Raw genomic sequence first — 27,954 nt, 5'->3', positions numbered from 1 at the left:
TACTTACTGTAACCGTTTTAATTCCCAGTCAGCCCAGAGTCCGGGCTCCGTGAACTGACAGGGTGAAGAACAGCGAGCGTGTGAGCCATGCAACTGGCTGACTCATGGTGGCTCCACCAAGGAGGGCAGAAGGGTGGCAGAAATGCCCACATCAAGCACCACACAGCCTCCCCATCTTCCAAAAGTCCCTTCTGAGATGAGGAAGAAACCGAGGCACAGAAGTAAAAGGGCTGCCTGAGGTCGGCCAGGAGAGCTGGCCAGGAACTGGATCTGGAAAGTCCTGGAGGTCTGCCGTGAGAGGGCCTCCGCCCCCCTACAGGGCTTGCTTCTGCTCCGTTGCCCAAAGAGCCATCGTCTCCTCCAAGTGACCACAGACATCACACTTGCAGGGAGGCAGGGGCAGAGGCCGGGAGCCCACGCCATCCTTACTACAAAGCCCAACCCTCCTCACGGAGAACCAGCTGTACCGCTTCATTCACATCTTTCACGGTGTGGGAGGCCTCCAGGAGGCCAGGACTGAAGCTGAAGTCCCGGTGCCCATGGAAGGGCAGCTCGCCACCTCCCAGGCCAGGGCCTCCGCACATCACATCCCTGGGACTATACACACCCGTGCATACCAGGATGGAGGTGCAGCTCTGGGTGGCTGGAGGCTGCTGCTTCTGTAGGCCTCCAGCCCCTAGCGCCCCTGCCCCACCACGTTTCACTGTCTGCAGATACTGGTGGAACAGGTTAGCACCGTAGACATCAGACATGGGGTTGTCGCTGGCAGAGTAGCCACACCGGCAAAAGAAAAGAGAGAATCCAAGTTAAGTGTCAAGGACAAAGACAGCAGGGAACACTTTCAAAGGCGTCGGTGTGACTTACATATAGGGAAAGAAGGGGAATGGGAGGGACAAGGCAGATGGGGAGGGGGATGGGAAAAGGGTACAGGTGACAGGGTATGGCTCACCCCACAGCGTAGAGTTTCCTGATGGGGGCAGCCCAGCCCCGGCGCTCAGCCTGCTGTCTGATCAGCTCTTCCGCGTACTGGTAGGTGAGAATGCTGGGTTTGCCCATCAGGCCCTCATATCTCAGCTCTCTACCCGTCACCTTCCGGTAAATGGTTTCCAGGCACAGCAGGAAAGTTCCATGGCCAAACCTGCCAGAGAGCACAGTAGCTCACTGTCTGCCTTCTGGCTCCTCCAAATCACCTGTCATTTCTTGGGTACCACCTCTGTCCAGCAGCCTTGCGCTCCCGGATGCTGGGGGTGATGGGCCAGAATGAATCTGCTTCTGATGGAGTTGTGTGTTAGCACACAGACCTTTCCAAAACAAGTACATGCATGAGACAGACATCGTCACACCTGTTCTAATTTGTTCAGCATGGCAGAGCTCGTACAACTGCTTAGGCAGCCTGGCTCCAGGAGGCTGAGCCAAAACTGCTTTAAGAATGCACACACTGGGCCCGGCGCGGTGGCGCAAGTGGTTAAGTCCTCGCCTTGCACGCCCGGGATCCCATATGGGCGCCGGTTCTAATCCCGGCAGCCCCGCTTCCCTTCCAGCTCCCTGCCCGTGGCCCGGGAAGGCAGTCGAGGACGGCCCAAAGCTTTGGGACCCTGCACCCGCGTGGGAGACCCGGAAGAGGCTCCTGGCTTCGGATCGGCATAGTATCGGCCCGTTGCGCTCACTTGGGGAGTGAATCATCGGACGGAAGATCTTCCTCTCTGTCTCTCCTCTCTGTATATCCGCCTTTCCAATAAAAAATAATAAAAAAAAAAAAAAAAAAAAAAAAAAAAGAATGCACACACTGGGCCCAGCGTGATAGACTAGTGGATAAATCCTCGCCTAATATCTGCCCCGGGATCCTATATGGGTGCCGGGTCTAATTCCGGCTACTCTACTTCCCTTCCAGCTCCCTGCTTGTGGCCTGAGGATGCAGGAGAGGTTGATCCAAAGCCTTGGGACTCTTGCACCGGCCTGGGTGGCCCAGAAGTTCCTGGCTTCGGATCTGCTCAGCTCTGACCGTTGCAGCCACTTGGGGAATGACCCAGAGACGGAAAATCTCTCTCTGTGTGTCTCCTTCTCTCTGTATATCTGCCTTCCCAATAAACAATTTTGTTTTAAAGAAAAAATGCACATATTGCCGGCTGCCCCTATTGCCGTGTTAGTAGCGGTCTGAGTACTGCCAGGAAGGGTAAGAAAGCGCATGCTGCTGCAGCCAGGTGTCGTCAAGTGACTAAGTCACCTACAAGTCAGCGACAAAGAACTAGGCTACCTCACCAGTCACGAGCCTTGAAATCAGGGATCAGCCACAGCTCCGCCCTTCCCAAAGCCTCCTGTGCCTTGGAAGGCTGAGAGCCAGCTGCATGAGGACATCTGGATCGTGCAGTGAGGAGCTGGGGAGCACGCAGCAGGAAGACAGAGCTGCCTGCATCTCTAATGACAAGTGGGAGCCCACCTACGAGGGCTGTACCATCAACCTCAGAACTTCTCACCTGCAAAGTCTCCATCCTGCTTCCGTCACCTTTTGAAAATTGTATTAATTGGAAAGACAGCAAGGCAGACGGTGCTCTTCCATCTGCTGATTCATTCTCCAAATTCCTTACAACATTCAGGGTTGGGTCAGACTGAGGCCAGAGCTCTGATTTCTCAGTCCCAGTCCCTCTGCGGGTGGCAGGGAGCCCACTACCTGAGCCACCACCTGTTGCTTCTCGGGTTGTGTGTCAACAGGAAGCTGGGACTGGGAGCAGGTCCAACACCTGAGAATCCAGATACAGTACAGGAGGCAGGCATCCCAACCACAGTGCCAAACACTATGCGCCCCTATTTAAGACTCTTCTGTCTCTGTGTTTCATCCTTTACTGCTAATCCAAATCCCAACCATTATAGCCACGTTTCAGAGTCACTTACTTAGATAAAGAGTTTCACTTTCAGGCCCGGCACTATGACCCAGTGGCTAAATCCTCACCTTGTAAACTCTGGAACCCCATATGGTCGCTGGTTTTGTTCCAACTACTCCACTTCCCATCCAGCTCCCTGCTTGTGGCCTGGGAAAGCATTAGAGGACGGCCCAAAGCCTTGGGACCCTGCACCCACGTGGGAGACCTGGAAGACGCTCCTGGCTCCTGACTCCTGATCAGCTTAGCTCCAGCCATTGTGGTCATTTGGGGAGTGACCCAGTGGTTGGAGAATCTTTCTCTTTGTCTCTCCTCTCTGTAAATCAGATCTGCCTTTTCAATAAAAATAAACGCATCTTTAAAAATATAATAATTTTACTTTGAATCTTTTAAGTGAAAAGTTTATTTCAAATATGGTTTACCAAGTGTAATGTGCCCCTGGGTACTCAGGACACAGTTATACACCCAAGCCTCTCTACCCTCACAGCTAATATCATCCTAACTCCAAGAACAATACTTTGGGGAAAATACAAAAAAAAAAATCAGAAATACTTTGAAAGTGATCACGGGGGCTTGGGGTGGGGGGAGGGCATTTGTCCAGCTTTTGGCATCATTTGAGATCCCCACATTCTGTATCCGAGTGCCAGATTTGTGTCGGGACTGCTCTGCCACAGGTGCTTGGAGGCAGTGGGGAGGGCCCATGTCCCTGGGTCTTTGTCACCATGTGGGAGACCAGCCACACTCCCAGCCCTGCCTTTGCCCTGGCCCAGCCCCAGCTACTGCAGACGCCTGAGAAGTAAACCGTGAGAGAATCTCTGCCTTTGAGGCTCTGCCTTGGCATTAAACAAGTAACCAGAAAGTGGTGGGTATTATGGCACAGTGCATTAAAATGACTCCTTCCATATCCAAGTGACTTGACTCAGGTCCTGGCCACACTGCTTCAGGCTCAGTTCCCTGCTAGTGCACAGCCTGGGAGGCAGAGGCGCTCGGGCCCCCGCCATCCATGTGGAAAAGCGGTGTGGGCTTCCTTGCTGCTGGCTTCTACCCGGCCTAGCCCCAGCTGTTGCAGGCATTTGGCAAGTGAACCAGCAGATGGAAGATCTCCCTGTCCGCCTGAATTTGTCAATCTGTCTTTCTTTTTCTTTTATAAAGAGATGTAATTTTTTTTAAGATTTATTTTATTTTTATTGGAAAGATGGATATACAGAGAAGAGAGACAGAGAGGAAGATCTTCCATCCGATGATTCACTCCCCAGGCGGCCGCAACGGCTGGAGCTGAGCCAATCTGAAATCAGGAGCCTCTTCCGGGTCTCCCACGCAGCTGCAGGGTCCCAAGGCTTTGGGCTGTCCTCGACTGCTTTCCCAGACCACAGGCAGGGAGCTGGATAGGAAGCGGGGCTGCCGGGATTAGAACCAGTGCCCATATGGGATCCTGGGGCATTCAAGGTGAGGACCTTAACCACTGCGCCATCGCGCCAGGCCCCAATCTGTCTTTCAAATACAAGAAATTGTTCTGCAGCAACTACAGAATGGGAGCTGGGAGACGTGCCTGCAGGACTGCTAAGGCAGCAGCTGAAAGTGAGCCAAGGCCAAGAAGGAGTCCTCACCTGGGCATCTTGGCTTCTGCCATCCACAGGAGGTCCATGTTGCTGGCTAGGACAGGGAGGTGGGGGTAGGGGTCTGTGGCGAGGCCTGTCCCAGGGTTTCCGTTGCTGAGGAGGACGTCCATGATCAGTTGCAGATTCGTCTCCCAGCGAACTGGCTCCCCAAGGAGAAGCACCCCTTTGAAGAACAAGAGCATGGGGATAAGGTGCAGGGCACGCAGCCCACAATGAGGGGACAGGCAGTGCCCAGGAGGCCAGCTAGGGCCAGCATGTGCTGCCCACCCAAAACTCCTCCCCAAGGCACACACACTCTGTGCCAGCCTGGGTGAACAATGCCTAGAGCCAGGAAGGAAGTGAGCATGGGAGGATGGCAGTTCTCAGGGGTGGGTAAAAGAACAGCAGCAGGGACCAGCATGCAGTGGGTAAAGCCACCTCCTGCAATGCCCATGTCCAACGTGGATGTCAGTTGGAGTCCCAGCTGCTCCACTTCTGATCCAGCTACCTGCTGGCCTGAGAAAAGCAGCAGAGGATGGCTCGGGTGTTGAGGCACACGCACCCACATGGGTGACCTGCATGAAGGTCACCTGGATCGTGGCTTCGGCCACAGCCCCAGCCTTTGTGATCATCTGGGGAATGAACCAGCAGATGGAAGATCTCTCTCTCTAGCTCTTCATCTCACTGCGTAACTCTTTCAAACAAATAACTCTTTAAAATCCCAATAAAGGTAGCAGGTCTCAGCCTGGATCCTCCTGCTGACCAAGATGCTGCCTACCAAGATACCTTGCCCCATTCATCTTCAGTATGGGCTCTCCTTCCCTCAGTCACTTCTCTCTGGGTTCCAGTGGCCATGGAGGGATCCTGAATTCCAAATCTAGTGTTTACTTATAATTCCTGGAAGACTTGGGCATGTAACTTGCCCTTTCCAAACTTCAGTTTTTCAACCACAGAGTATCACCCACTTACACTATCCTAGTCCAATGCTGAAATACAGCAAGTGCTTGAAGCCTGGATGTTGCCAACCTCACCAAACCAGTGGCTCTGAGGGGACAGGGTTGTGCCCAGAGGAGGTGTTCTACATATCATGGCACATACCTTAATGATCATAGCGACATGCCTAGCAGTGAGGGATGTGAGAGGGGCATGGTTACAGAGCCAACAATAGCCCTATGCCCCCAGTGGCATACAACTACCATGTAAGTCAAAAGACTGTAATTCTCTTTCCTAAAGTTCGCCTGGAACAGGGCTGGCGTTTCGTGGTGCTGAAGGTAAAGTCCTCCATCAGACCACCAGTCTGAGCCCTGGTTGCTACACTTTCCATCCGGCTCCCTCTTAATGTGCCTTTAAAAACAGTGGAGAAGGCCCCAAGTACTTGAGGCCTTTCTACCTATGCAGGAAACCTGGACGAAATTCTAGACTCCTGGCCTGGCTGTTGCAGCCATTTTTTAAAAATTATTTTTAAATATATATTTTTTTAATTAATTACATTGCATTATGTGACAAAGTTTCATAGGCTCTGGGATTCCCCCAACCCCTGCCCGTATCCTCCCCCCACTTGGTGTATTCCTCCATCTTGTTGCTGTATTACATTTCAAATTCAGTCAAGATTCTTTCATTGCAAGAGTACACCAAGCATAGAGTCCAGCATCCTATTGTCCAGGTAAATTCAACAGTTTCTCGGGGAGACCACCTATGGTCTGAAGTATTGCAGCCATTTGGAGAGTGAATCATCAGACAGAAGACATTGCTTCTCTTCTTCCTCTCTGTTGTTTTTTCAAATACACACCAGTTGTTCTCTACTTTGGTGCCAATACCATCCTAACTTCTGAGTCATCAATAACGCAACCGTAGCATGCCTACAAATACACCTGCATCGTGGTGACAATGGCAATTTTATTTTAGTGTAACCAACTTGCTTCTTGGGTAATTACTGAATGCGTTTTTTTAAAAACATATTTATTTTATTTACTTGAAATGCTGAGTTAAGAGAGAGGGAGAGAGATCTTCCATCTGCTGGTTTACTCCCCAAATGTCCACAGCAGCCAGGATTTGGCCAGACAGAAACCAGGAGCCTAGAGCTTCTTTCGGGTCTCCCACATGGATGAGGGAAGTCAAGACTTGAGCCATCCTCCAGTACTTTCCCAGACGTATCAGCAGGGAGCTAGGTCAGAAGTGGAGCAGCCAAGACTCAAAGCAGCACACATACGGGATACTGGCCCTACCGCCACACAGGAACACTAGCTCCAATGACTACTCATTGAAATACATTACAATCTTAGTACAACTTTTCTTTTTGCTTCCTTCAGTGTGGTTAGGCCTTCATGCACTCTGTAATGCACGAATATAGGAAAGTCATATTATCTATGAGCACCGCTCCAGGATAATGAAGAGATTATCACAGTTTCTTTGTTAGCCAAGAGCAGAATCAGATTTCATAGAGTTGAAAAATATAGAAAGAAACAGGTTACCTATAGGTAATTTTCCACCTGAAGGTCCCTAAGCTTCTGATTTTTCTGGAATAGTAAGGCGAGCATCACAGAACAGGCCAGATTCACAGAAAATATCTCAGAGGTTCTAAAGGGGCAGATTCAAGGGCAAAGCCCAATGCTCTGACGCCCACCGCCACCCAGGCTCTGTCAGAGCAGGGAGGGGAGAAGAGGACCCACACTCAACTAGGAAAGTGCATCCTTTACCTTCGATGGCTGGGAAGTCATTCCTCGGTAGGGACTGCCAAGAGACAAAGAGAAGATCATCAAGACAATGGCTACCCCTGTGCCTGAGAGTCACACACCAACGGGGTAGAGGACACATCGCATACAGAACAGAAACCAGACCAGTGGCCTAATCTAAGCCCAGGGAAAGCCAGACAAGAGCAGACCGGAGATACACAAAGGAAGGTGAGTGGTCCACAGGGCAGGTGCAGGATAGTAAGTACAAAGGTGAGAGGAAGAAGTCTCTCTCTACCAGATGGTACGCAAGACACAGGCCAAGCAAGAGTGTGCCGCACCAAGGGACTAAGGCTGAAGCCAAAGGGCCCCTCCTCCTGAGATCAGGAGGCAGGGACTTTACTTTGCCTGCCTGCGGGGTCCACTCCTTCCCTGGCCACTGCAGCTTGACTCTGCCCCTCACCAGCCATGTGATTGGGGTGCTTTACTCAGAACAGACTCTTGAGATCTCTCTAACTTTGACATTCCGGTCCTCCACCAAGTTTGTACAGTTCAAGAAGAAAGCTTTCAAAGGACCGGAAGTCCCCACCCAAATGGAAAGTTCTGGAGGAAAAAGGACTTGGGTTGTACAAATAAAAAAGTACAGTGCATGTTTATACTCGCACTTCATCCAGTGTTGAGGGAGGGCTGACTTCAAACATACGCCATGTGATACATACACAAGGAGGAGGTGGGCCAAGGGCACCTGAACAGGCGGTTAAGCTGGGCACTTGGCACAATGGTGAAGTCACTTGAGATGCCAGTGTCCCATATCAGAGTGTTTGGACTCAATTCCTGGGGCTGCTTCCAGATCCAGCGTCACGACAATGCATACCCAAGGCGGCGGCAGACGACGGCGCAAACACCTGGGCTCCTGCTCTCATTTGGGGAAACCTGGGTGAAGATCTGAGCTCCTGGCTTTGGCCTGGTCCAACCCTGGGTGTTGGGGTGTTCTGGGGAGGGAACCACTGGATGATAGATCTCTTTCTATCTGTCTCTGTCTCTACCTTTCAAATAGAAGCAACACAAATAGACCAACTTGTTTTTGAAAAGACAGGGATGAGCAACCACATCCTTGGGGCTCACGAAGGCCCTGGGAAATCCTGTCCAGAAGCAACCATAAAGGCCCAAAAGATACAAGACCAGGGATGCACAGCAGCCAGCCGTGACTTCTTCCAGGAAGCTGCTTCTCACAAGGGCAATATCTGGCCCCACACTTTAGGATAAAAGAGCAGCTATGGCAAACTGAACGAAGGCTAAATGAATCTCCCAGGCAACCCTGGGGAAGTGAAACAGTAAAGCCCCTGGTTGGAGAAGGTTCTGAGGCTCTCCAAGGTGCTCCCAGCTAACTACAAACACTGCAGAAAGCAAGAGGCTGCGGGACCGTTGCTTCTCAGAGCCACTTATTTATTTTTATTTTATTTGAAAGGTAGGAAGAGACTGAAACAAATGAGGGAAGATCTCCCTTCTGGCACACACTGGTTCACTCCCCATATGCCTGTAACAGCGAGGCTAGGTCAAAGCCAACAGCACAGAATCCAACCCAGCCCTCTTACATGGGAGGCAGCTGACCAGCTACTTGGTCCATCACTGCTGCCTGCCATGGTTGCATTCACAGAAGGCTGGAATGGGAAGCAGAGCCAGGATGCGAACCCAGGCCAGCTAAGTTGGGATGCAGATGTCGTTACAATGCTCCGGGCCATTCTCACACATCCAGGGAAGTTCCTTGGCCAGGTGAATCTCTCCCCAATAGGCAACACAGCTAAGGCAGGAATAAAATACAGCTTTAGTAAGACAGGCAGCAGGGTCTGCAAGCGGAGCCAGTGCAGGGAGCAGGACAGAATGGAACCCGGAGACTGCAGGAGCAACACGGCTCAACACGGACTCCTCACCGTGGTCTTGGGCCGCCTCTCAAGATCCACCATGTCAAGCACAGGGAAGGCCGCCCGCAGCTCGTCCACAGTAACCACGTTCCGGAAGCCCAATCTGGAGCAGTGTAAGGGAAGCAAAGCCAGGCAGTTCTGAGGAAAGAGGCCTCCCTGAGTGTGTCATAACAGCCTGGGGAACAGGAGCCAGCAGCGGGGGACAAGTGGAGCCCAGCAAGAATGAAGTGGGCCCTAGGGTGCAGGCAAGCTGCCCAAAACAGCACAGGGCAGACAGCAGCCCCCCAAAACAGCCATCAGCAGCTGCTGGGGTGCAAAGACCCCAAGGAGCTCATCACAGGGTCTCAGGGCCTTCAGAGCAGAAAGAAAGTCAGAGTGGAGGTAAAACCCAGAGATGAAGGATGAAGGCTTCAGCAGCAATGGGAGGGCCTGGGAAGCCCCCTCACCTCCTCCAGCGCGAATACCTTAATTAACTCCGAGTCCCTACTCCCTCGTCCTGGGGCCCTGCTCCCTTTAGCACATGGCACAGCACCCCCCAGGTACTTCTCAGCTGCTTGCTTGTGAGAACCCAGCTGCTTCCTGAGTGTGCGCCCCAACCCTATCCCCCGGTGACAAAAGGGACCAGTTTGCTGAAGGAGCCGAGTATTTCAAGGAAGAGGGACATAGCTGTGATTCCCAAAACTAGCCACAGGACAGATCACCTGGAAATGTGTGGTTTTTATCCCTACAGACCCCTGAGTTGTCCCCCAGGGGCTGATGAGCCAAGGAGCTCCAGATGTTAGACTGAGGCATCTGTGTTCTGAGCTCTCAGATTGCGGTCCTGAGTAGCAGTACATCCATCCATGGACTGGCCACACCTGGGAGCCGCCTCTGTTCCCGAGAGCACACCACACGCCCCAGGCATCCCAGCATCCAGTGTCCCACACTCAGCTTCTTCAGCCAGGTCCAGAAGACCAGAAAGGATACGCTTGGGCATTTTCCACCAGGGGTCCCTGCCCAGACACCAGCATCCGCTTGTCATGGTACTGGGAGAAGAGCTTCAGGGGGCTGTGGGAGAGAACCACTTGATCTGGGTCCACCTGCAGGGAGTGCGAGCAGAGGTGGTTACACGGGGGATGGAAATCAAGGATCCTTCACCTGAGAAGGCAAACCAACCCCCCCAACACCTCAAAAGCCTACGCAAACAGGCGTAGGAAGACCCGATTTGGTTTTTGCTTTTCCTACTAGGAAAACAGAATCGTCACCCAAGGTGGGTTCTGGGTAGGCACCAATCCTGTGGGGTTAAGACGACTGACCACTGTCCCCCTCTGGAGTTCTCACCCAATCCTGCAGCGTTAAGCCCACTGTCCTCCTCTGGAGTTTCAATCCCCAACTTGGAAACCTCAGACTTGACATGCTTTGTGTTGCTTTCACAGAAATCTGCATTTGCCTTTCTGCTTTCAGCACTTGTTAAAGGCTTAGCTTTGAACACATATACTAACCCTGGCAGGACAGCCCTAAATCAGAAGGTCTTTCAGGCCTGCTCGGGACCCCCAGGAGGGATACCATTTTACTCCTTTACCTTCTCATTTGATTCCAAGTCACACAGCCCAGGAAGCACTTTAGAATGCCCTTGGTTCAGGCCCGGCGTGATGGCGCAGTGGATAGGGTCCTCGCCTTGCACGCCCCGGGATCCCATATGGGCACCGGTTCTTATCCCTGGCAGCCCCGCTTCCCTTCCAGCTCCCTGCCTATGGCCTGGGAAGCAGTGGAGGACGGCCCAAAGCTTTGGGAACCTGCACCCGCATGGGAGACCCGGAAGAGGCTCCTGGCTTCGGATCGGCATAGTATCGGCCGTTGCGCTCACTTGGGGAGTGAATCATCGGACGGAAGATCTTCCTCTCTGTATATCTGCCTTTCCAATAAAAAAATAATAAAAATAAATCTTTAAAAAAAAAAAAAAAGAAACCCACAGTAGAGTGCCTGGTTCAAGCCCTGGCTCCTCCACTTCTATCTCGGTTTCCTACAGATACATACCCTGGAAGACAGCAGGTGCTCAGGCACCTTTGGGCTAAGTCCTGGACTACTGGCTTTGGTCTGGCCTAGCACTGGCTTGTTGCAGGCATTCGGAGAGTGAGCCAGTTGGCAAAAGATCTCTGTCACTTTGACTTTCAAATAAAATTTAAAATAAATAATGTTTTAGAGAACTTTAAAAAAAAAAAAAACAAAAAAAAAACCAGGGCTATTACCTTAGGGTCCTTCCTGCCTGGTAAATGAGTTTTACACAAATGGTTCCCTTCTTTCCAGGGGCTAACAATTCACAAGAGACAACCAGATGCTCAGGAGAAAAGAAACTGCTACAAAGACAGCAAACTGAAGCTACGAGATAGGCAGGCAGAATGCCATGTGAGGGTAATTCAGGTACCAGCAGACGACACATATGCCAGGGTTCCCACAACATCCATTGGCAGGTGATGTCAGAGCCATTTTGGTTTGTGTGAGAATGTCTGTGATATTTACACAATGACAAATTGCCTAACCATGTACCACCCATCAGAACTTGACCCCATCTATCAAGTGACATGCATTGTATGAGGGAATATTAAGGGGAAAAAAAAGACCCTAATTATTGGCCCTATCCATGAGGCAGACTTGAACTTGCAAGCTATTTGTTACAGGGCTTAAAGATTTCCACTGACTTCACAGGTCATGAGCCCAGGCTCATGGAGAACAGGCCACCTGCCCAGAGAGAGACATGGGGCAGAAGTTGGGGGGTCCCCTTAGGATCCTGGTCCTTGCGCTTCCACACCTCAAGCCACCTCCTTACCTTGCATCCCAACAGGTCCGACAGCTCCTTGGCTTTGCCATGTTGTAGGATGTTCCCGGCGTTCGTGACAAAGACCACAGGCACACGCAGCTGTCCCTGGGCGTTGCACAGCTTGTGGAAGGCTTCCAGAGCTGCAGGGATCACGCGGTGGCCCCGCACCAGCACTCCATCGATGTCCAGTAAAAACCCAAACGTGGGCGGGCTCTGCATCGGGTGGGGAGGGTGGACACACCACAGGGGTCAGAAGGCCGACACAGAGAAAGGACCAGACAGAGCTAGACTCAGCATCACCCTCAGGGAGCTGGCACTGTACTGTGGCATCGAGAACTAAGCCACTGCCTGCAATGCTGGCATTCCAGTTGGAGTCCTGGATGCAACACATCTCATTCAGTTCTCTTGATGTATCTGGAAAAGGCTGAATAAGATCTGAATAAGATCCTAGTACTTGGGCTTCTGCCACCTGCTGGGGAGGCCCAGAAGAAGCACCTGCTTCCTGGCTTAGGCTAGCCCAGCCGCAGCTATTACACCATTTAGGAAATGAAGCAATGGTTGGAAGATACCTCTCTCAAACACTGCCTTTCAAATAAATAAACAGATGCAGTTGTGGCGTGTGTGTGTGTGTGTTTTTCTTAAGATTTATTTATCTTCATTGGAAAGGCAGATTTACAAAGAGGAGTCTGAGAGAAAGATCTTCCATCTGCAGGTTCACTGTCCAAGTGTCCACAAAGGCCAGAACTGAGCCGATCTGAAGCCAGGAGCCAGGAGCTGGCCCTAAATAGATGACTTTGCAAAGAAAAAAACACCTTCTCTATGTCACCACTGCCCTTAAAAACTATCAGAGAAAAAAAAAGGCTATCAGAGAAGGGGCCTGGCACGACGGCTCAGTGGCTAAATCCTCGCCTTGTATATGGGCGCTGGTTCATGTCCTGGCTGCTCCATTTCCCATCCAGTTCCCTGCTTGCAGCCTGGAAAAGCAGTGTAGGATGACCCAGTACCTTGGGACCCTGCACCTGCGTGGCAAACCCAGAAGAAGCTCAGATCTCCTGGCTCCTGGCTTCAGATAGGCTCAGCTCCAGCCATTGCGGTCACTTGGGGAATAAACCAGCAAATGGATTTTCTCTGTGTCTCTCCTCACTGTTAAATCTGCCTTTCCAATAGCAACTAAATCTTTAAAAAAAATAAAAATTATTAGAGCACAATAACAAAAAAAAGCCATCTTCCATTGCTTTCCAAGGCACATTAGCAGGAAACTGAATCACATATGGAACTAGCACTTGAACCAGTGTTCATATGAAGCATCAGTGTGCAGGTGACAGCTTAGGTTACTTCTTCAATATTCTTTTCATAACTGTTTTTAAGAATATACTTCCAGGGCCCAGCGGCATGGCCTAGCAGCTAAAGTCCTCGCCTTGAATGCACCAGGATCCCATATGGGTGCCAATTGTAATACCAGCAGCCCCGCTTCCCATCCTGCTCCCTGCCTGTGGCCTGGGAAAGCAGTCGAGGATGGCCCAAAGCCTTGGGACCCTGCACCTGCGTGGGAGACCTGAAGAGACTCTGGTTCCTGGCTTCGGATCAGCACAGCTCCGGCCACTGTGCTCACTTGGGGAGTGAATCATCGGACAGAACATCTTCCTCTCTGTCTCTCCTCCTCTCAGTATATCTGACTTTGCAATAAAAATAAATAAATCTTTAAAAAAAAAAATCTACTTCCCGATGCCAAAAGGTTAAACTGAGGGTTGGCATGCTGGAATCCTGTATCTGAGCGCACATTTAAATCCCAGCTGCTCCACTTCTGTTCCAGCTCCCTGCTAATGTTCCAGGGAAGGCAGCAGCAGATCGCCCAAGTGCCTTGGCCCCTGCAGCCACATGGGAGGCTGGGACAGAGTTCCCAGCAGCTGGTTTTAGCCTGGTCCAGCTCCAGCAGCTGCAGACATTTGGGGAATCAACCAAAATGGATTTTTCTCCCTTTCTGTCACTCTGCCTTTAAAACAAATACACACTTCTTTTTTAAAAGAGATTCTGCTATGTATACATAGAGTTAAAAATAGAGTGGAGGGCTGGGGGACAGGGGTGGGGCAGACACTGCGGCAGAATGGGACACCCACTGCTTAGGACCCCCACAACCCACACCACAGTTTCAACTCTGGCTTCCTGCTAATAATGCACCCGAGTGGCAGAATATGATGGCTCAAGCATGTTTTTCTGCCACCATCGAGGAGCCTCATTAGAGTGCCCAGTGGCCTTGGGCTGGCCCCGCCCCCATTGTCCAAGCATCTGAAGTCAACAACGGGAGGAAGATGTCTGTCTCACGCAGTTTTTTTTTTAAAAAAAAAATAGATATTTCAATTGTTTCTAATAACGCAGAAATTTTTAACATAGTTCTCCCCTCCCTCTTCCACTGTTTCCATCTCCTATATATTTGCTAAAAAGATTTTTAGGGATACAATACTACAGTACAGACTTTTAAAAATATTTCAGCCAAACTCAGGAATCATGTGTTTTCATTTTTGTTTTTGTTTTACGATTTTTTTTTTTTATTGGCAAGTCAGATATACAGAGAGGAGGCGAGAGAGAGAACGATCTTCCATCCTCTGACTCACTCCTCAAGTGGCCACAACGGCCAGAACTGCACTGATTCAAAGCCAGGAGCCAAGAGCTTCTTCCAGGTCTCCCACGCAGGTGCAGGGTCTCAAGGCTTTGGGCCATCCTTGACTGCTTGCCCAGGACACAAGCAGGGAGCTGGATGGGAAGTGAAACAGCTAGGACATGAACCAGTGCCCTCGTGGGATCCCAGTGCATGTAAGGCGAGGACTTTAGCCACTAGGCCACTATGCTGAGTCCACAATCAGGTTTTACCATCTTCTCCCTTCTGTGCTTTCAATTGTTACCAACTAACTATCAAAATTACTACACAGGTACGTTCAAGAACTGGCATTTCACCTGGGTGCTCCACCTCTGATCTTGCTCTCTGCTTGTGGCCTAGGAAAGCAGCCAAGGGTGACCAAAAGCCTTGGACTGCCATATCCACATGGGAGACCCAAAAGAAGCTACTGGCTGCTGTCTCTGAACCAGCCTGGATATATCCATTGGGATCATTTGGAGAGTGAACAGGCAGATTGAAGATCTGTCTCTCCTCTCTGTAAACCTATCAAATAAATAAATCATTTTTAAAAAATTACAGACCCAGTGCGATTGCTCAATGCCAAAACCCTCACCTTACAAGTGCCGGGATCTCATATGGGCAGCATTTCCTGTCCTGGCTACTCCACTTGCTATCCAGCTCCTGAGAAAGCAACAAAGGATGGCCCAAGTCCTTGAGACCCTGCACCCATGTGGGAGACCAGGAAGAAGCTCTTGGCTCCTGGCTTCAGATCAGAACAGCTCCAGTCGTTGTGGCCATTTGGGGAGTGAACCAGAAGATGAGAGAGAAGGAAGGGAGGGAGGGAGGGAGGCAGGACGCATCCTCAGCTGTAGGGAACTGTCTAGGTTGATTTGTACCTAGACAAGTGTTCAACTGCTGGAATAAAAACAGCCAAGAACTGGTGGGCACTTTGGGCCTGGGTCATGACAAATCTTTTTTAACCATACCAGCATGCCAGAATGATGAGGCTGGCCCAGGGTATTCCACCCTAGCCCCTCAGGCATGCCACACTGTTGGACAGTGGCAGGACTGCAGATTGCCCACAAAAGGGAACCTGGGAATATGGTGAAGTGGGGGCTGCTGAAGTCATGTATGACAGGGGAGAAGTGCCTCCTAGGGGCTTTCCCCCACTAGGTCACCACACTCGAAGGTAGGCAAGGAAGCTGAGACGAGGTGGAGTAAAGGGGGAAGCCAGAGGGCATGTCAAGGGCAGGCTAAAGCATCTGCCTGCATGACCTGGGCTGGGTTGAGTAGCATAGCATCACCTACCAACAGACACAATGCCAGGGCTGGGAGTGGGCCCAGCAGGAGAACTTTGACCAATCCCTTGTTGAGCTGCTTCTTCCACTGGTGAGCATGAGAGCTAAGACTGGGGGCAAGCCAGTCAGGGAAGGGCTTCAGCAACACTGGTCTGCATGTGGGCTCAGTCTAGTGACGGGTCAGGCTGGGGTAGGCTACCACAGCCTAATCTGGCTGCCCTGCAAAACATTGCTTGCACATGTAAAACCAGGGATAGGAGCAAATCTGGTGGGAGTTAATGGGGGTCACCCCAACTAAGTTGTGGCACTCACTGGGGTGCATAAGCCCTGAGCTGGGCTAGGCCACAGCACCCTTCAGCTCATGTGAGAGACAGGGCTAGGGGCAAGACTAACCAGGCAGCTGCATCCACCAGTACCTGAGCTGGTTGGTGTAGGCGATGGATTGAACCCGCACTGGCTGAGGCACACAGGAGTCAAATCTGGGGTCACCCCCAAAGCAAGGTTTCTCTGGGCACTCCCCAACTGGGTCACTCTACTCAAACTCCAACCACAGGGAAAATGACAATGTATGTGGTCTAACCTTGGAGTGCATGTGTCAGGACTGGGCCTCCTCAGAAAGAGAGACAGATAGAAAACTCTTCCATCTGCTAGTTCACTCCCAAGTTGCCAGAACGGCCAGTGCTGAATGAATCCAAAGCCAGAAGTGAGGAGCCAGGAGCTTCTTCCGGGTCTCCCATGCGGGTGCAGGGTCCTGAGGCTTTGGGCCGTCCTCGACTGCTTTCCCAGGCCACAAGCAGGGAGCTGGATGGGAAGTGGAGCAGCCAGGACATAAACTGGCGCCCCCGTATGGAATCCTGGCGCTTACAAGGTGAGGGTTTGGCCACTGGGCCATTGTGCTGAACTCCGGGATACCATTTAACCTTCAAACGAACAAAACAACTCTAAATCTAATCTGCCTTTGCAATAAAAATAAACTTTAAAACCTTGAAAGAAAACAGTACCCCAATCTGCATTTTCTGCACTTGTAAAGCCGAACACTGTATTTTTTTGAAAAGCATTCTATTTCTTGTTTTAGAAACTGCATTATTAACCTAAGACATATCCTTGAATTGTCCAAAAAAAAAAAAAAAATCAAATGAACCTGTTTGCTGGTTTTGTTAGTGTCAACAAAGGTAAAAAATCATTCTTATTTTTTCAAAATTTTTATGTGTTTTGCTTATTTGAAAGGACAGAGTGACAGAAAGAGAGGGGATACAGAAATCTTCCATCTGCTGGATAAATCCCCAAAGAACTGAGACAGAGCTGCAGCCGGGTCTACCACACGGACGGCAGGAACTCAAGCACTTGGTTCACGACCCCATGCCTCCCCCAGCACTTTAGCAGGAAGCCGAACAGGCAGTAGAGTGGGTAGACCTTCAACAGCCCTCTGATCTCAAGCTATTTCCATTGAATATACCTGCTCTACACATCAATGCACATTAAAAATAACAACAGCACTTAAAAACAGAGACAGTGCTTAAAAGACAAAAACAGGGCCCAGCACGATAGCCTAGTGGCTAAAGTCCTTGCCTTGCATGTGCCAGGATCCATATGGGGGCTGGTTCATATCCCAGCTGCTCTATTTCCCATCCAGCTCCCTGCTTGTGGCCTGGGAAACTAGTCGAGGACGGCCCAAAGCCTTGGGATCCTGCACCGGCCTGGGAGACTAGAGGAAGTTCCTGGCTCCTGGCTTCAGGTTGACTCAACTCTGGCTATTGTGGCTGTTTGAGGAGTGAACCAGTGGATGGAAGATCTTTCTCTCTGTCTCTCCTTTTCTCTGTATACCTGGCTTTCCAATAAAAAAATTTTTTTTAATCAATTTTTTAAAAAGTTATAAATCTGGGCCCGGCGCGGTGGCGCAAGTGGTTAAAGGTCCTCGCCTTGCACGCCCGGGATCCCATATGGGCGCCGGTTCTAATCCCGGCAGCCCCGCTTCCCTTCCAGCTCCCTGCCTGTGGCCTGGGAAAGCAGTCGAGGACGGCCCAAAGCTTTGGGAACCTGCACCCGCGTGGGAGACCCGGAAGAGGCTCCTGGCTTCGGATCGGCATAGTATCGGCCCGTTGCGCTCACTTGGGGAGTGAATCATCGGACGGAGGATCTTCCTCTCTGTCTCTCCTCTCTGTATATCTGCCTTTCCAATGAAAAAATAATAAAAAATAAATCTTTAAAAAGGAAAAATAACTATATAAAAAAAAAAGTTATAAATCTGAGAAGGGAATGAAATTGGACAGGTACATAGCAGCATTTCTCTGTCCCCCCTCCCCCTCCCAATCCACTCCATCCATGTGTAGCTGTTACCTCCTCACCTATTAAATAAACATACAATTTTTAAAAAATAATAACCTGGTAGACTATTGCCTCGCATTGTCCTTTTCTAACTAATTAAAACTACAAGGGTCAGCATGTGGCGCAGCGGTGAAGATAATTCACAGTCCAAATCAGAGTGCTGGGCTGGAGTGCCGGCTCCCACTCCAGCTTCCTGCTAACATGCATCCTGGAGCCAGCACTTTGGTGTAGCCGGTTTAAGCTGTCACTGGTGACAGCACCAACCCATCTTACAGCACAGATTCAAGCCCAAGCTGTTTCACTTGCTTAAAAAAAAAAAAAAAAATCTGTATTTGAAAGGCAGACATTTTACAGAGAGAAGGAGAAAGAGAGAAGGTCTTCCATCTGCTGGTTCATTCCCCAGATGGCCACAATGGTCACAGCTGATATGCTCTGAAGCCAGGAGCCAGGAGCATCCCCTAGGTCTCCCACATGGGAGTGCAGGCCCAAGTACAAGAACGTGGGCCATCCTCCACTGCCTTCCCTGATGGTCTATTAGAGCTGGTTTGGAAGAACGGCAGCCAGAACACAAACTGGCACCCACAGGGATGCCAGCACCCAGGGTGGAGGAGTAGCTTGTTGAGCCACTGTGTCAGCCCCTGCTCCGCTTTTCATCCAGCTTCCTGTTCACGTACTTGGGAAGGGAGCAAAAAGGTGGCCCAAGGGAAATGAGGACGGAGTGTCTAGCTTCTGTTGGCCTTAACCTGGGCATCGCAGCCACTTGGAAAGTGAAGCAGCAGGAGGAGGGTCTGTACAACTGCCCTTTAAAGCTTTTCAAGATGTGTTTTCTTATTTTTCAAGGAAAGGCAGATCAGATCTACAGAGGAGAAAAGACAAAGGTCTTCCACCTGCTGCTTCACTCCCCAAATGGCCACAGCAGCCGGAGCCGAGCCGATCCAGAGCCAGGAGCTTCTCCTGGATCCCCCACCCTGGTGCAGGGTCCCAAGGCTTTGGACCACCCTTCACTGCTTTCCCAAGCCTTAAGCAAGGAGTTGGAAGGGAACTGGAGTAGCCAGGACACAAACCAACACCTATATGGGATCCCAGCATCTGCAAGGTGAGGATTTAGCTATTGAGCATGGCCTTCATATATTTTTAAAAGAAAAAGAGAGAGAGACAGAGAGAGAGAGAGAGAGAGAGAGAGAGAGAGAGAGAGAGAGAGAGAGCGCATCCTGGGAGGCAGGAGATAGTATCTCGTTAAGTACTTGGATGTGCCTGGACCTGGACCAAGTTTCTGGCTCCGGACTTGCACCTGGCTGTTAGAGGCATTTGGACTGATGAAAGAATTTTCTATGTGCCTCCTGCTGCTTTTCAAAAGAAACAAACATTGAAATGCATAAGAGGCTTACTGTGAAAGCCTTACATAAATGTAAAATGTATTACACACAGAAACGGTGGCTTTAGAAGGGAAGGTGAGAAGCTAGTAAGGCCCCGGGTTGACTCATCCGGCTAGCATCTGGCACAGGCTTCCACCAGCTAGCTGTCTGACCTGACCATCAGCAGCTCACATCTTTCTCCCAGGTGATGGCGACTTGATCGCGTTTCAGCACCCAGCACTAATCAGGGACCCTACGCCAATGCTCTTCCCTCCTCCTCTGCGCTCCTGTAGGCAGCCGCGGCAACCGCTGGCAAGTTGTGCCCACGGTCAGAAGCCCACAGGCTCGCCCCCATGCCCTTCCAGACCGCCCGCCGTAACCTCTCCCGAACTCAGATGCAAAAATCACAACCGGAATGTTCTCGAGGAGGAAGTCAATGAGCAAGGGCAGGAATCGAACCCGGACAGGAAAAAACAGGGACAAGAAAACTGCTGGGAAACTTTGAGGTCGAGGAACCAGCAGGGAGCCAACAAACTGCTGAGCACGCGACTTGCTTCCATCGGTCTCCAGCTGAGTCACTTCTCCTGAGCCCTGGAGAGAGCGGAGCGCCAAACCACGAGCCCCAGAAGCGCCTTCAAGGCCATTTCCCAAGGAGAGGACGCGGGGGGACGCAGGCCACTGCACTCCCGCTCCGCAGCTCCCGCCCTACCGCCAGTCCTGAGCACCGGCAGGACCGGACGATCTCACCTGAGCAGGGCCCCCGGCGTAGCCCCTGACCGGGCAACACCCCCGGAACCCCACGGCCGCGCACAGCCGCGCTGCCCAGCGGAGCGCAGCCATCCGGCTGCCGGCTGCGCTCACGCGCCTACTGTGCCAGCCCGGGGCGGCGCGCAGCCCGGGCGCGCAGCCAGTCAGCGGCCAGCAGGAGCGCGCGCCCTGTCGGGATTTGTAGTCCATTGAGCGCGTCCCGGCGAGTGGCCTGAGCCCTGCGAAATCAGAGTTGCGCAAAAGCCCCAGACGACATCGCGAGTGTGGAGCCGTGTTCCCTGCGGGCGGCCGACCGTCCGTGGAAAGGCGCGAGGTATCTTGGCTTCCGAGCGGCAGACGGGGCGGGAGGACTGGAATGACGGTTGGCACTGGCCAGGTGGACAGGCTCCTGTCGCCTCTCTGCGTACCTGCTGACTTCCTGGAACAGGTGTTTCAGAGCCGAGTCCCAGTTCCGGGAATCCCTGGTGACTTTGAAGGGGGGAAAACCAGGTGGCCTGATTGCAACAGCAAGTTGGGAAAGCCAACTTGATTTTCCTGAGATCCGGGAGCTGTGGTTCCCCAGCAAGAAAGCATTCAGAAGAGAGACGTCAAATAGCCAAAATTTCAAGGAAAAAAAAAAAAAACAGCTGAGAAGGCGACGGTCTAGGAGAGCGCTGAGCCCTTCATTCTGGAGCCGGGCTAGGTCTGTGGTCCCTCTGTGGCTCGTACCACCACGCCCGGGATGTTGCTGTGTGCAAAGCAAGATTTATTGGAGAGAGTAAGAGAGAGGTCTCCTGCTGTGGTGACAGGAGGGGGCTCCAAGGGAGGGAAACCCCCCCCCCCGAGGAAATTGTGCCAGATCTGCACTCCTCAAGGAAGAGGCTGTTGTGCTAGCAGGAGAGGCTGTTGAAGCCCTGGAGAAGCACTGGAGCACCTCTCTTTACCATCTTGGGAGTGCTTCTCTTAGGGGCAGCGTTGCTGTGGGGTGAGAGGTCACGCCAGACAACTAACTCTAAGATGTACTCAGTGTTTTTTTAAAAGATTTTATTATTATTATTATTTTTATTGGAAAGGCAGATATACAGAGAGGAGAGACAGAGAGGAAGATCTTCCATCCGATGATTCACTCCCCAAGTGAGCACAACGGCCGACACTATGCCGATCCGAAGCCAGGAGCCTCTTCCGGGTCTCCCACGCGGGTGCAGGGTCCCAAGGCTTTGGCCCGTCCTCAACTTCTTTCCTGGACCACAGGCAGGGAGCTGGATGAGAAGCGGGGCTGCCGGGATTAGAACCCGCGCCCATATGGGATCCTGGGCGTGCAAGGAGAGGACCTTAACCACTGCGCCACCGCGCCGGGCCCATATGTATTCAGTCTTTACTAACCAGGCTTGGCTATGGCAGTGTCCACTAGAAATTAGCAAATGAAAAGTCACCGTGGCAATCCAGTGTGAATCGAAACCCTGAGAGGAACCAATGGTCATGACTGGGAAATACATCCGTTAAACGGAAGACCTGTAGTCTACCTTCCCCAGCAATATAAAGTGTCCTAGGAGACATGCAGCGAATGACCTGGACAAAAGTACAAAGCTGTAAACCTTCATCTCTTCCTGCTTTCTCTTGTCCACATTCCACTGTTGCACCTCTCCTTGAAGCTCTTAAAACTCCAAAATTAGAAACACAAAGCACCAGGGCCTGGGCCCACTGTGGTACCCTAGTGGCTAAGTCCTCGCCTTGAAAACGCGCCGGTTCTAATCCCAGCAGCCCCACTTCCCATCCAGCTCCCTGCTTGTGGCCTGGGAAAGCAGTCGAGGACGACCCAAAGCTTTGGGACCCTGCACCCACGTGGGAGACCCGGAAGAGGTTCCTGGCTCCCAGCTTCGGATTGGCACAGCACTGGCTGTTGGGGTCACTTGGGGAATGAATCATCGGACGCAAGATCTTCCTCTCTGTCTCTCCTGCTCTCTGTATATCTGACTTTGCAATACAAAGAAATAAATCTTAAAATAATAATAAAAAGAATACGCACCATAAGGAAGGACCGCTCCGCCCGCATTGGAGTACTGGCTGGAATCCCAGTCACTGGGCTTCTGGGCCAGCTCCTTTGCCGAGCACCTGGAGAGGCACACGTACGGAGCCTAAGGGGCTTGAGGTGCTGCCAAGCACCTGAGAAACCTCGGTGGAGGTTTAGGCTCCTGGTTTCACCCTGGCCAAATCCTGGTTGCTACAGCCATCTGAAGAGTGAACAAGACCGGGGCCCGGCACGGTGGCGCAAGTGGTTAAAGGTCCTCGCCTTGCACGCCCGGGATCCCATATGGGCGCCGGTTCTAATCCCGGCAGCCCCGCTTCCCTTCCAGCTCCCTGCCTGTGGCCTGGGAGAGCAGTCGAGGACGGCCCAAAGCTTTGGGACCCTGCACCCGCGTGGGAGACCCAGAAGAGGCTCCTGGCTTCGGATTGGCATAGCATCAGCCCGTTGCGCTCACTTGGGGAGTGAATCATCGGACGGAAGATCTTCCTCTCTGTCTCTCCTCTCTGTATATCTGCCTTTCCAATGAAAAAATAATAAAAATAAATCTTTAAAAAAAAAAAAAAGAGTGAACAAGACCACAGAATATCTACTACTCTGCCTTTTAAGCAAATACATCTTGAAAAACAAAGTAAACCCCCTGACCCACATCACACTGTGCATGAAATGAGCAAGAAAGAAACAGTTCCTTCAGCCGCACCTTCACTTACGTGTGGCTTCTTTCTGGATGCGCTGCCTGGTTCCCTGGGCTGCAGCTCTCCTGTTGTCAAGAGGACACTGTCTTAACTATCACAACATGATGATTTTTTCCCAAAAATATTGATTTACTTGACAGGCAGGGTGACACAGGAGACAAATGAGACGGACAGAATCTTTCATCTGGTGGTTCAGTCCCACACACGGCCACGATGTTTAGAGTTGAATCAGAATGAAACCAGGAGCCAGGACCTCCATCTAGGTCTCCCACATGGGCAACAGAAACCCAAGCATTTGGGCCATTTTCTCCAGCTTTCCCAGATGCAATCGTTGAAAGCTGAAATAATAAACAGAGGCTGCAATGTAATGGCTCAATAGCTGCCTAAGACCGTAACAGTGTTGGGGTATAACCAGTTAAAGCCGCTGCCTGCAATAGCAGCCTCCTGAATGGCCACTTGTTTCTGCCTGGCTATACCACTTCCAATGCAGCTCCCTGCTCATTCTCCTGGAAAGGAGGTGGAAGATAGCTCAAGTGTTTGGGTCCCTGTAATCCTAGGGAAGATTTGCATGCAGTTTCTGGCTCCTGATTCTGACCTGCCCAACCCTGGCTGTTGTGGCATTTGAGGAATGAAAAAAAACTGCTGGAAGTTCACTCTTTTTGAATAATTTTTTAAATTTCTACAAAATATTCATATTTATTTATTTATTTGGAAAAGCAGATACATAGATAGGCAGAGACACAAACAGAAAGATCTTCCACCTGCTGCTTCACTTCTCAAGCAGCCGAGTCAAAGCCAGGAGCCTCTTCCGGGTCTCCCACGCGTGGGTGCAGGGTCCCAAGGCTTTGAGCTGTCCTCCACTGCTTTGCCAGGCCACAAGCAGGGGACTGGATGCAAAATGGAACAGCCAGGTTATGAACTGGCACCCATATGGCATTCCAGTAGATGCAAGGTGAGGAATTAGCCACTAAGCTCTCACACCAGGCCCTATTTATATATTTGAAATGCAAAGTTACAAAGAAGGGGTGCAGAGAGACAGGGAAAGATCTTTCATCCACTGGTTTACTTTCCATATGGCTGTAATGACCACGTCTGGGCCAGGCTGAATCCAGAAGCCAGAAACTTTTTTCTGGCTCTCCCACAGATCTGCAGGGCCTAGACACTTTGAGTCATCCTCCACAGCTTTCCCAGGCATATTATCAGGGAGCTGGATGGGAACTGGGGCAGTCAGGACTCAAACCACTGCTCTCTTTGGGGATCCTGGGGCCTCTGGTGACAGTTTTACCTGCTATGCCACAGCTCTGGCCCATGTTTGTATTTATTTTCAACATGTATTTACTTATGGGCCTGGCACAAAGGCACAATCACTAAATCCTTACCTTGCAAGAACTGGGATGCCATAGGGGCACTAGTTCATGTCCCAGCTGCTCTACTGCCCATCCCGCTCCCTGCTTGTGGCCTGGGAAAGCAATAGAGGATAGCCCAAAGCCTTGGGACCCTGCACCTCCATGGGAGACTCAGAAGTGGCTCCTGGCTCCTGGCTTTGAATTGGCTCAGCTCCGGCCATTTGCGGGGGGAATCAGTGAATAGAAGATTCTTTCTCTCTCTCTCCATCTCTCTATAAATCTGATCTGCTCTTCCAATAAAAGTAACTAAATCTTCTCTAAATAGAAGGCAAGGACCTGGAATAAAAAATATTAGACTCCACCTCCCCCACTTCATCACCACAGTTGATAAGATACTGGAAGATACAAGAGCCAGACCGAGAATAGCAGGTGCCAGCAGGGTGATCACCGTCTGCAGCAATGGCATCCAATGTGAATGCCAGTTTGAGTCCTGGTTTTTCCACTTCTGATCCAGCTTCCTGCTAACGCACCCAAGAAAACACAGAGGATGGCTCAAGTGTTTGGGCCCTTGTCCCCATGTGTGAGACCTGGTCCCTGGCTTCATTGTGGCCCAGCTGTCGCAGGCTGCAAGTGAGATCACACCAGAGAAGTCTGCGGTGTGTTAATGAGTCTTTATTAAGCAAGCTTAATAAAGGGCCCACTAAAATTGGCAAATTCACGGGTCCGTATAACAATCCAGTCTGGGGCCTGGCAGCATGGCCTAGCAGCTAAAGTCCTTGCCTTGAACGCCCCGGGATCCCATATGGGCGCCGGTTCTAATCCCAGCGGCAGCTCCACTTCCCATCCAGCTCCCTGCTTGTGGGACCCTGTACCTGTGTGGGATACCTGGGAGAAGTTCCTGGATCCTGGCTTCGGACCGGTACAGCATCAGCATCAGCCGTTGTGCTCACTTGGGGAGTGAATCATCGGAGGGAAGATTTTCCTCTCTGTCTCTCCTCCTCTCTATATATCCACCTTTCCAATAAATAAATAAATCTAAAAAAAAAAAAAATCCAGTCTGAATTGAAACCCTGAGAGGAACAAATGGTCATCACCATGAAGTTCATCTATTAAGCCAAAGACCTGTGTCGCAGCTTCCCCAATAATAAAAAGTATCCCAAAAGACATGCAGTGAACAACAAGGACACACTTACAAAGCTGCAGGCATCCACCTTTTTCCTGCCTTCTCTGCCCACATTCCACTCCTGCTAGGCCTCACCTCTCCCGGCAACTCTTTGAAAGCACACACATTAGCAACACAAAGCATCTTAGCATTTGCGTCTTCACTGACTCACCCAAGCAGTGAACAGATGGTGAGGAATGCACACACAGGGACTACCTGTCTTTGGATCTGTCCGTGGGAAGCCAAGAGTCCAAGTGTCAGAGCGATGGAAGCACAGACCAAGAGGGCAAGCCCCTCCCTATCATGGGCCTTCATGGGGGCTTGTGAGGGGAGTGGTTACACAGCAGCAAAATAACCAACCCCTCTCAGGTTCCAGGGGATGATGGGTGTGTGGCTTCCAAGTTCATGACCCTCAACTAGCTGCCTACTCCATAACACAGCTTCAGCTCTTGCAGCCGTCTGGGGAGTAAACCAGCAGATGGAAGATCTCTCCCTCTCCCTGGCTCTCACTCTGACTTTCAAGTAAAAAACAAATCTTTTGAAAATAAAGATAAATAAATAAATAAAAACTAAACATAAAACTTACTGGGGAATATAGCTTTCCGAGATTGGGATGGTCATGTTTTTTCCCGTTCTTGGATGACCTGGAAACTGTAATTACGTAGTAATTATGTGATTTCTTGGTTTCCACAGTGACCAGGTGTTCAGCAGGTGTGGGATGTAGATTAAAACGTCTTCATCTATGTGGAAGCAGATTTATAGAGAGAAGCCAGGAGCCAGGAGATTTTTCCAGGTCTCCCACATGGGTTCAGGTAGCCAAGGCTTTGGACCATCCTCCACTGCTTTCCCAGGTCATAAACAGGAGACTGGATAGAAAGTGGAGCAGCCAGGATACAAGCCAACACCTGTATGGGATACTGGCACGTTCAAGTAGAGGCTTAACCAATTGAGCCATTGCACTGGCCCCTGAGCTCCAGCTTCCCGCCAATGCGGAAGCAGCAATGATAGCTCAAGTCATTGGGTTCGAGACATCCACACGGCAGATCTGAACTGCATTCTTGCCTTCTGGCTTCTGGCTTTGTCCATAGCTCAGCTCAACCTTTAGAGGCACTGGGAATATATCAATGGATAGGAATTCTCTGTATGTTGGGGTAGGGTAGGGGTGTATCTCTACCCATCAAATAAATAAAATATCTGAAATTTCATTGGCAATACTGTCTTCAAAAGGTGGAATCTAGATGCTAATAGGACAGCACACCATGCTAAGCTGCTGCTTGTGATACCGGACCAGATCTCACATTGCAGTGTCACTTTAAGTCCCAAATGCTCCACTTCTAAACCAGCTCCCTGTTAATGAACCTAGGAAACCAGCAGAAAATAGCCCAAGTGTTTGGGCCCCTGTCACCTGTACAAGAGACCTGGACGGAGCTTCAAGTCTATACTTCAGCCTGGCCCAACCTTGGCTGTTTTGACCATTCAGGGAGTGAAAGATCTCTCGCTATCTCTCTCTCTCTTTCTTTGAAATTCTGCCTTTCAAACAAATAAGTCTTTTTACAAAAGATGGAATGTATTTCTCCCCCCATTGACTGTGGGCTTGATTCGCTTTTAATGAGTTAAGTGGGGACGGTGTATAAACAATCGTTTGGCTTCTGTTTTGCCCTCACTTGGATTATCTGTTCTTCCAGAATCAAATGACATCATACAAGCCATGGGAAGATCCACTGGTTGCGTATGTAGGCTCTTCATAGTTCCATGAAGTGGACCCTCCAGCTCAGCAGACACGTTGACCTTAGCCTTGGGAACAACCCTGAGATAGTTCCACCAGCTTAGATCCTCTAGAATCCCACTCTCAAGAAGAAGATATGTGGGGCACAAATGTCGGCATGCCCACAGGCAATCTGGAGACCCGCGCGTGAGTGTGTGGGGGCCTGGGAAGGCAGGCAGGGCCCCAGGCTGGCACGGGACACCAACAGAGGATCAGGCCAGGGGTTGGGGATTAGGGCTGGTGGCTGTGGATTGCTCAGGGAAGCAGGTCTGGAGGAGTGTGGGAGAGAGGACTGCTAAGGTAGAATATGACAGGTGAGGAGTGACATCCACCGACCTGGCTATGGCACTTGCAGGTTAACAAGGGGGCTGAGACTGGGTGGTTTAGAGGAGGGAACCCCAGAGGATCTTTTGGGACCAAACCAATACACCCACCAACATGGGAGACCTGAGCTGGGATTGTTGGTATCAACCACCACCTACCGGTGTACAAAAGCCATGACGGGTACACCATGGAAGCACTCAACCAGAGTACCTACCAGTGAGTGTGGGGTCAGGAGGTGCACCATGCTAGGCTGGGCCATAACACTAATCAGCTCATGAGATAACTGGGTCTGGGAGTAGACTCTGTGAGACTGGTTTACTCAAGGGCTAGGGTGGTGAGCAGCTAAACTAGGTATGACCATGGAACCCTCCAACATTCATGAGTACTGCGGTTGGAAACAGATCGGGATAGCCGAGGCTGTAGCACCCATAGGTACAC

General features: G+C 50.9%; 1 protein-coding gene across 1 annotated transcript; it reads right to left on the bottom strand.

Annotated features, from left to right (window-relative positions):
- Positions 1 to 27,691, bottom strand: HDHD5 (haloacid dehalogenase like hydrolase domain containing 5). Its single transcript, XM_040974565.1, has 10 exons — positions 27,675 to 27,691; positions 22,228 to 22,313; positions 20,202 to 20,440; positions 11,872 to 12,075; positions 10,032 to 10,144; positions 9,075 to 9,168; positions 7,171 to 7,204; positions 4,484 to 4,658; positions 950 to 1,138; positions 1 to 762 (listed from the first exon to the last, which is right to left on the bottom strand). The coding sequence occupies exons 1-10, from the start codon at positions 27,689 to 27,691 to the stop codon at positions 429 to 431; spliced, it is 1,485 nt and encodes a 494-aa protein (XP_040830499.1). The 3' UTR covers positions 1 to 428.
- Positions 27,692 to 27,954: the final 263 nt, after the last annotated feature.

Source organism: Ochotona curzoniae, unplaced genomic scaffold (assembly GCF_017591425.1).
Source record: "Ochotona curzoniae isolate NIBS_2020 unplaced genomic scaffold, NIBS_Ocur_1.0 contig_2457, whole genome shotgun sequence".
NCBI classification, from domain to species: Eukaryota; Metazoa; Chordata; class Mammalia; order Lagomorpha; family Ochotonidae; genus Ochotona; species Ochotona curzoniae.
This window is presented reverse-complemented; position numbering and strand designations above follow the sequence as displayed.

Bases quoted from the DNA above. Each gene is read 5' to 3' on its own strand.
- HDHD5 (XM_040974565.1), bottom strand. The intron at 10,145-11,871 runs GTAAGGAGGTGG...CACTCCCTGCAG, and splicing joins CGGACCTGTTGGGATGCAAG to GTGGACCCAGATCAAGTGGT. The intron at 4,659-7,170 runs GTAAAGGATGCA...TGTTCTTCAAAG, and splicing joins TGACTTCCCAGCCATCGAAG to GGGTGCTTCTCCTTGGGGAG.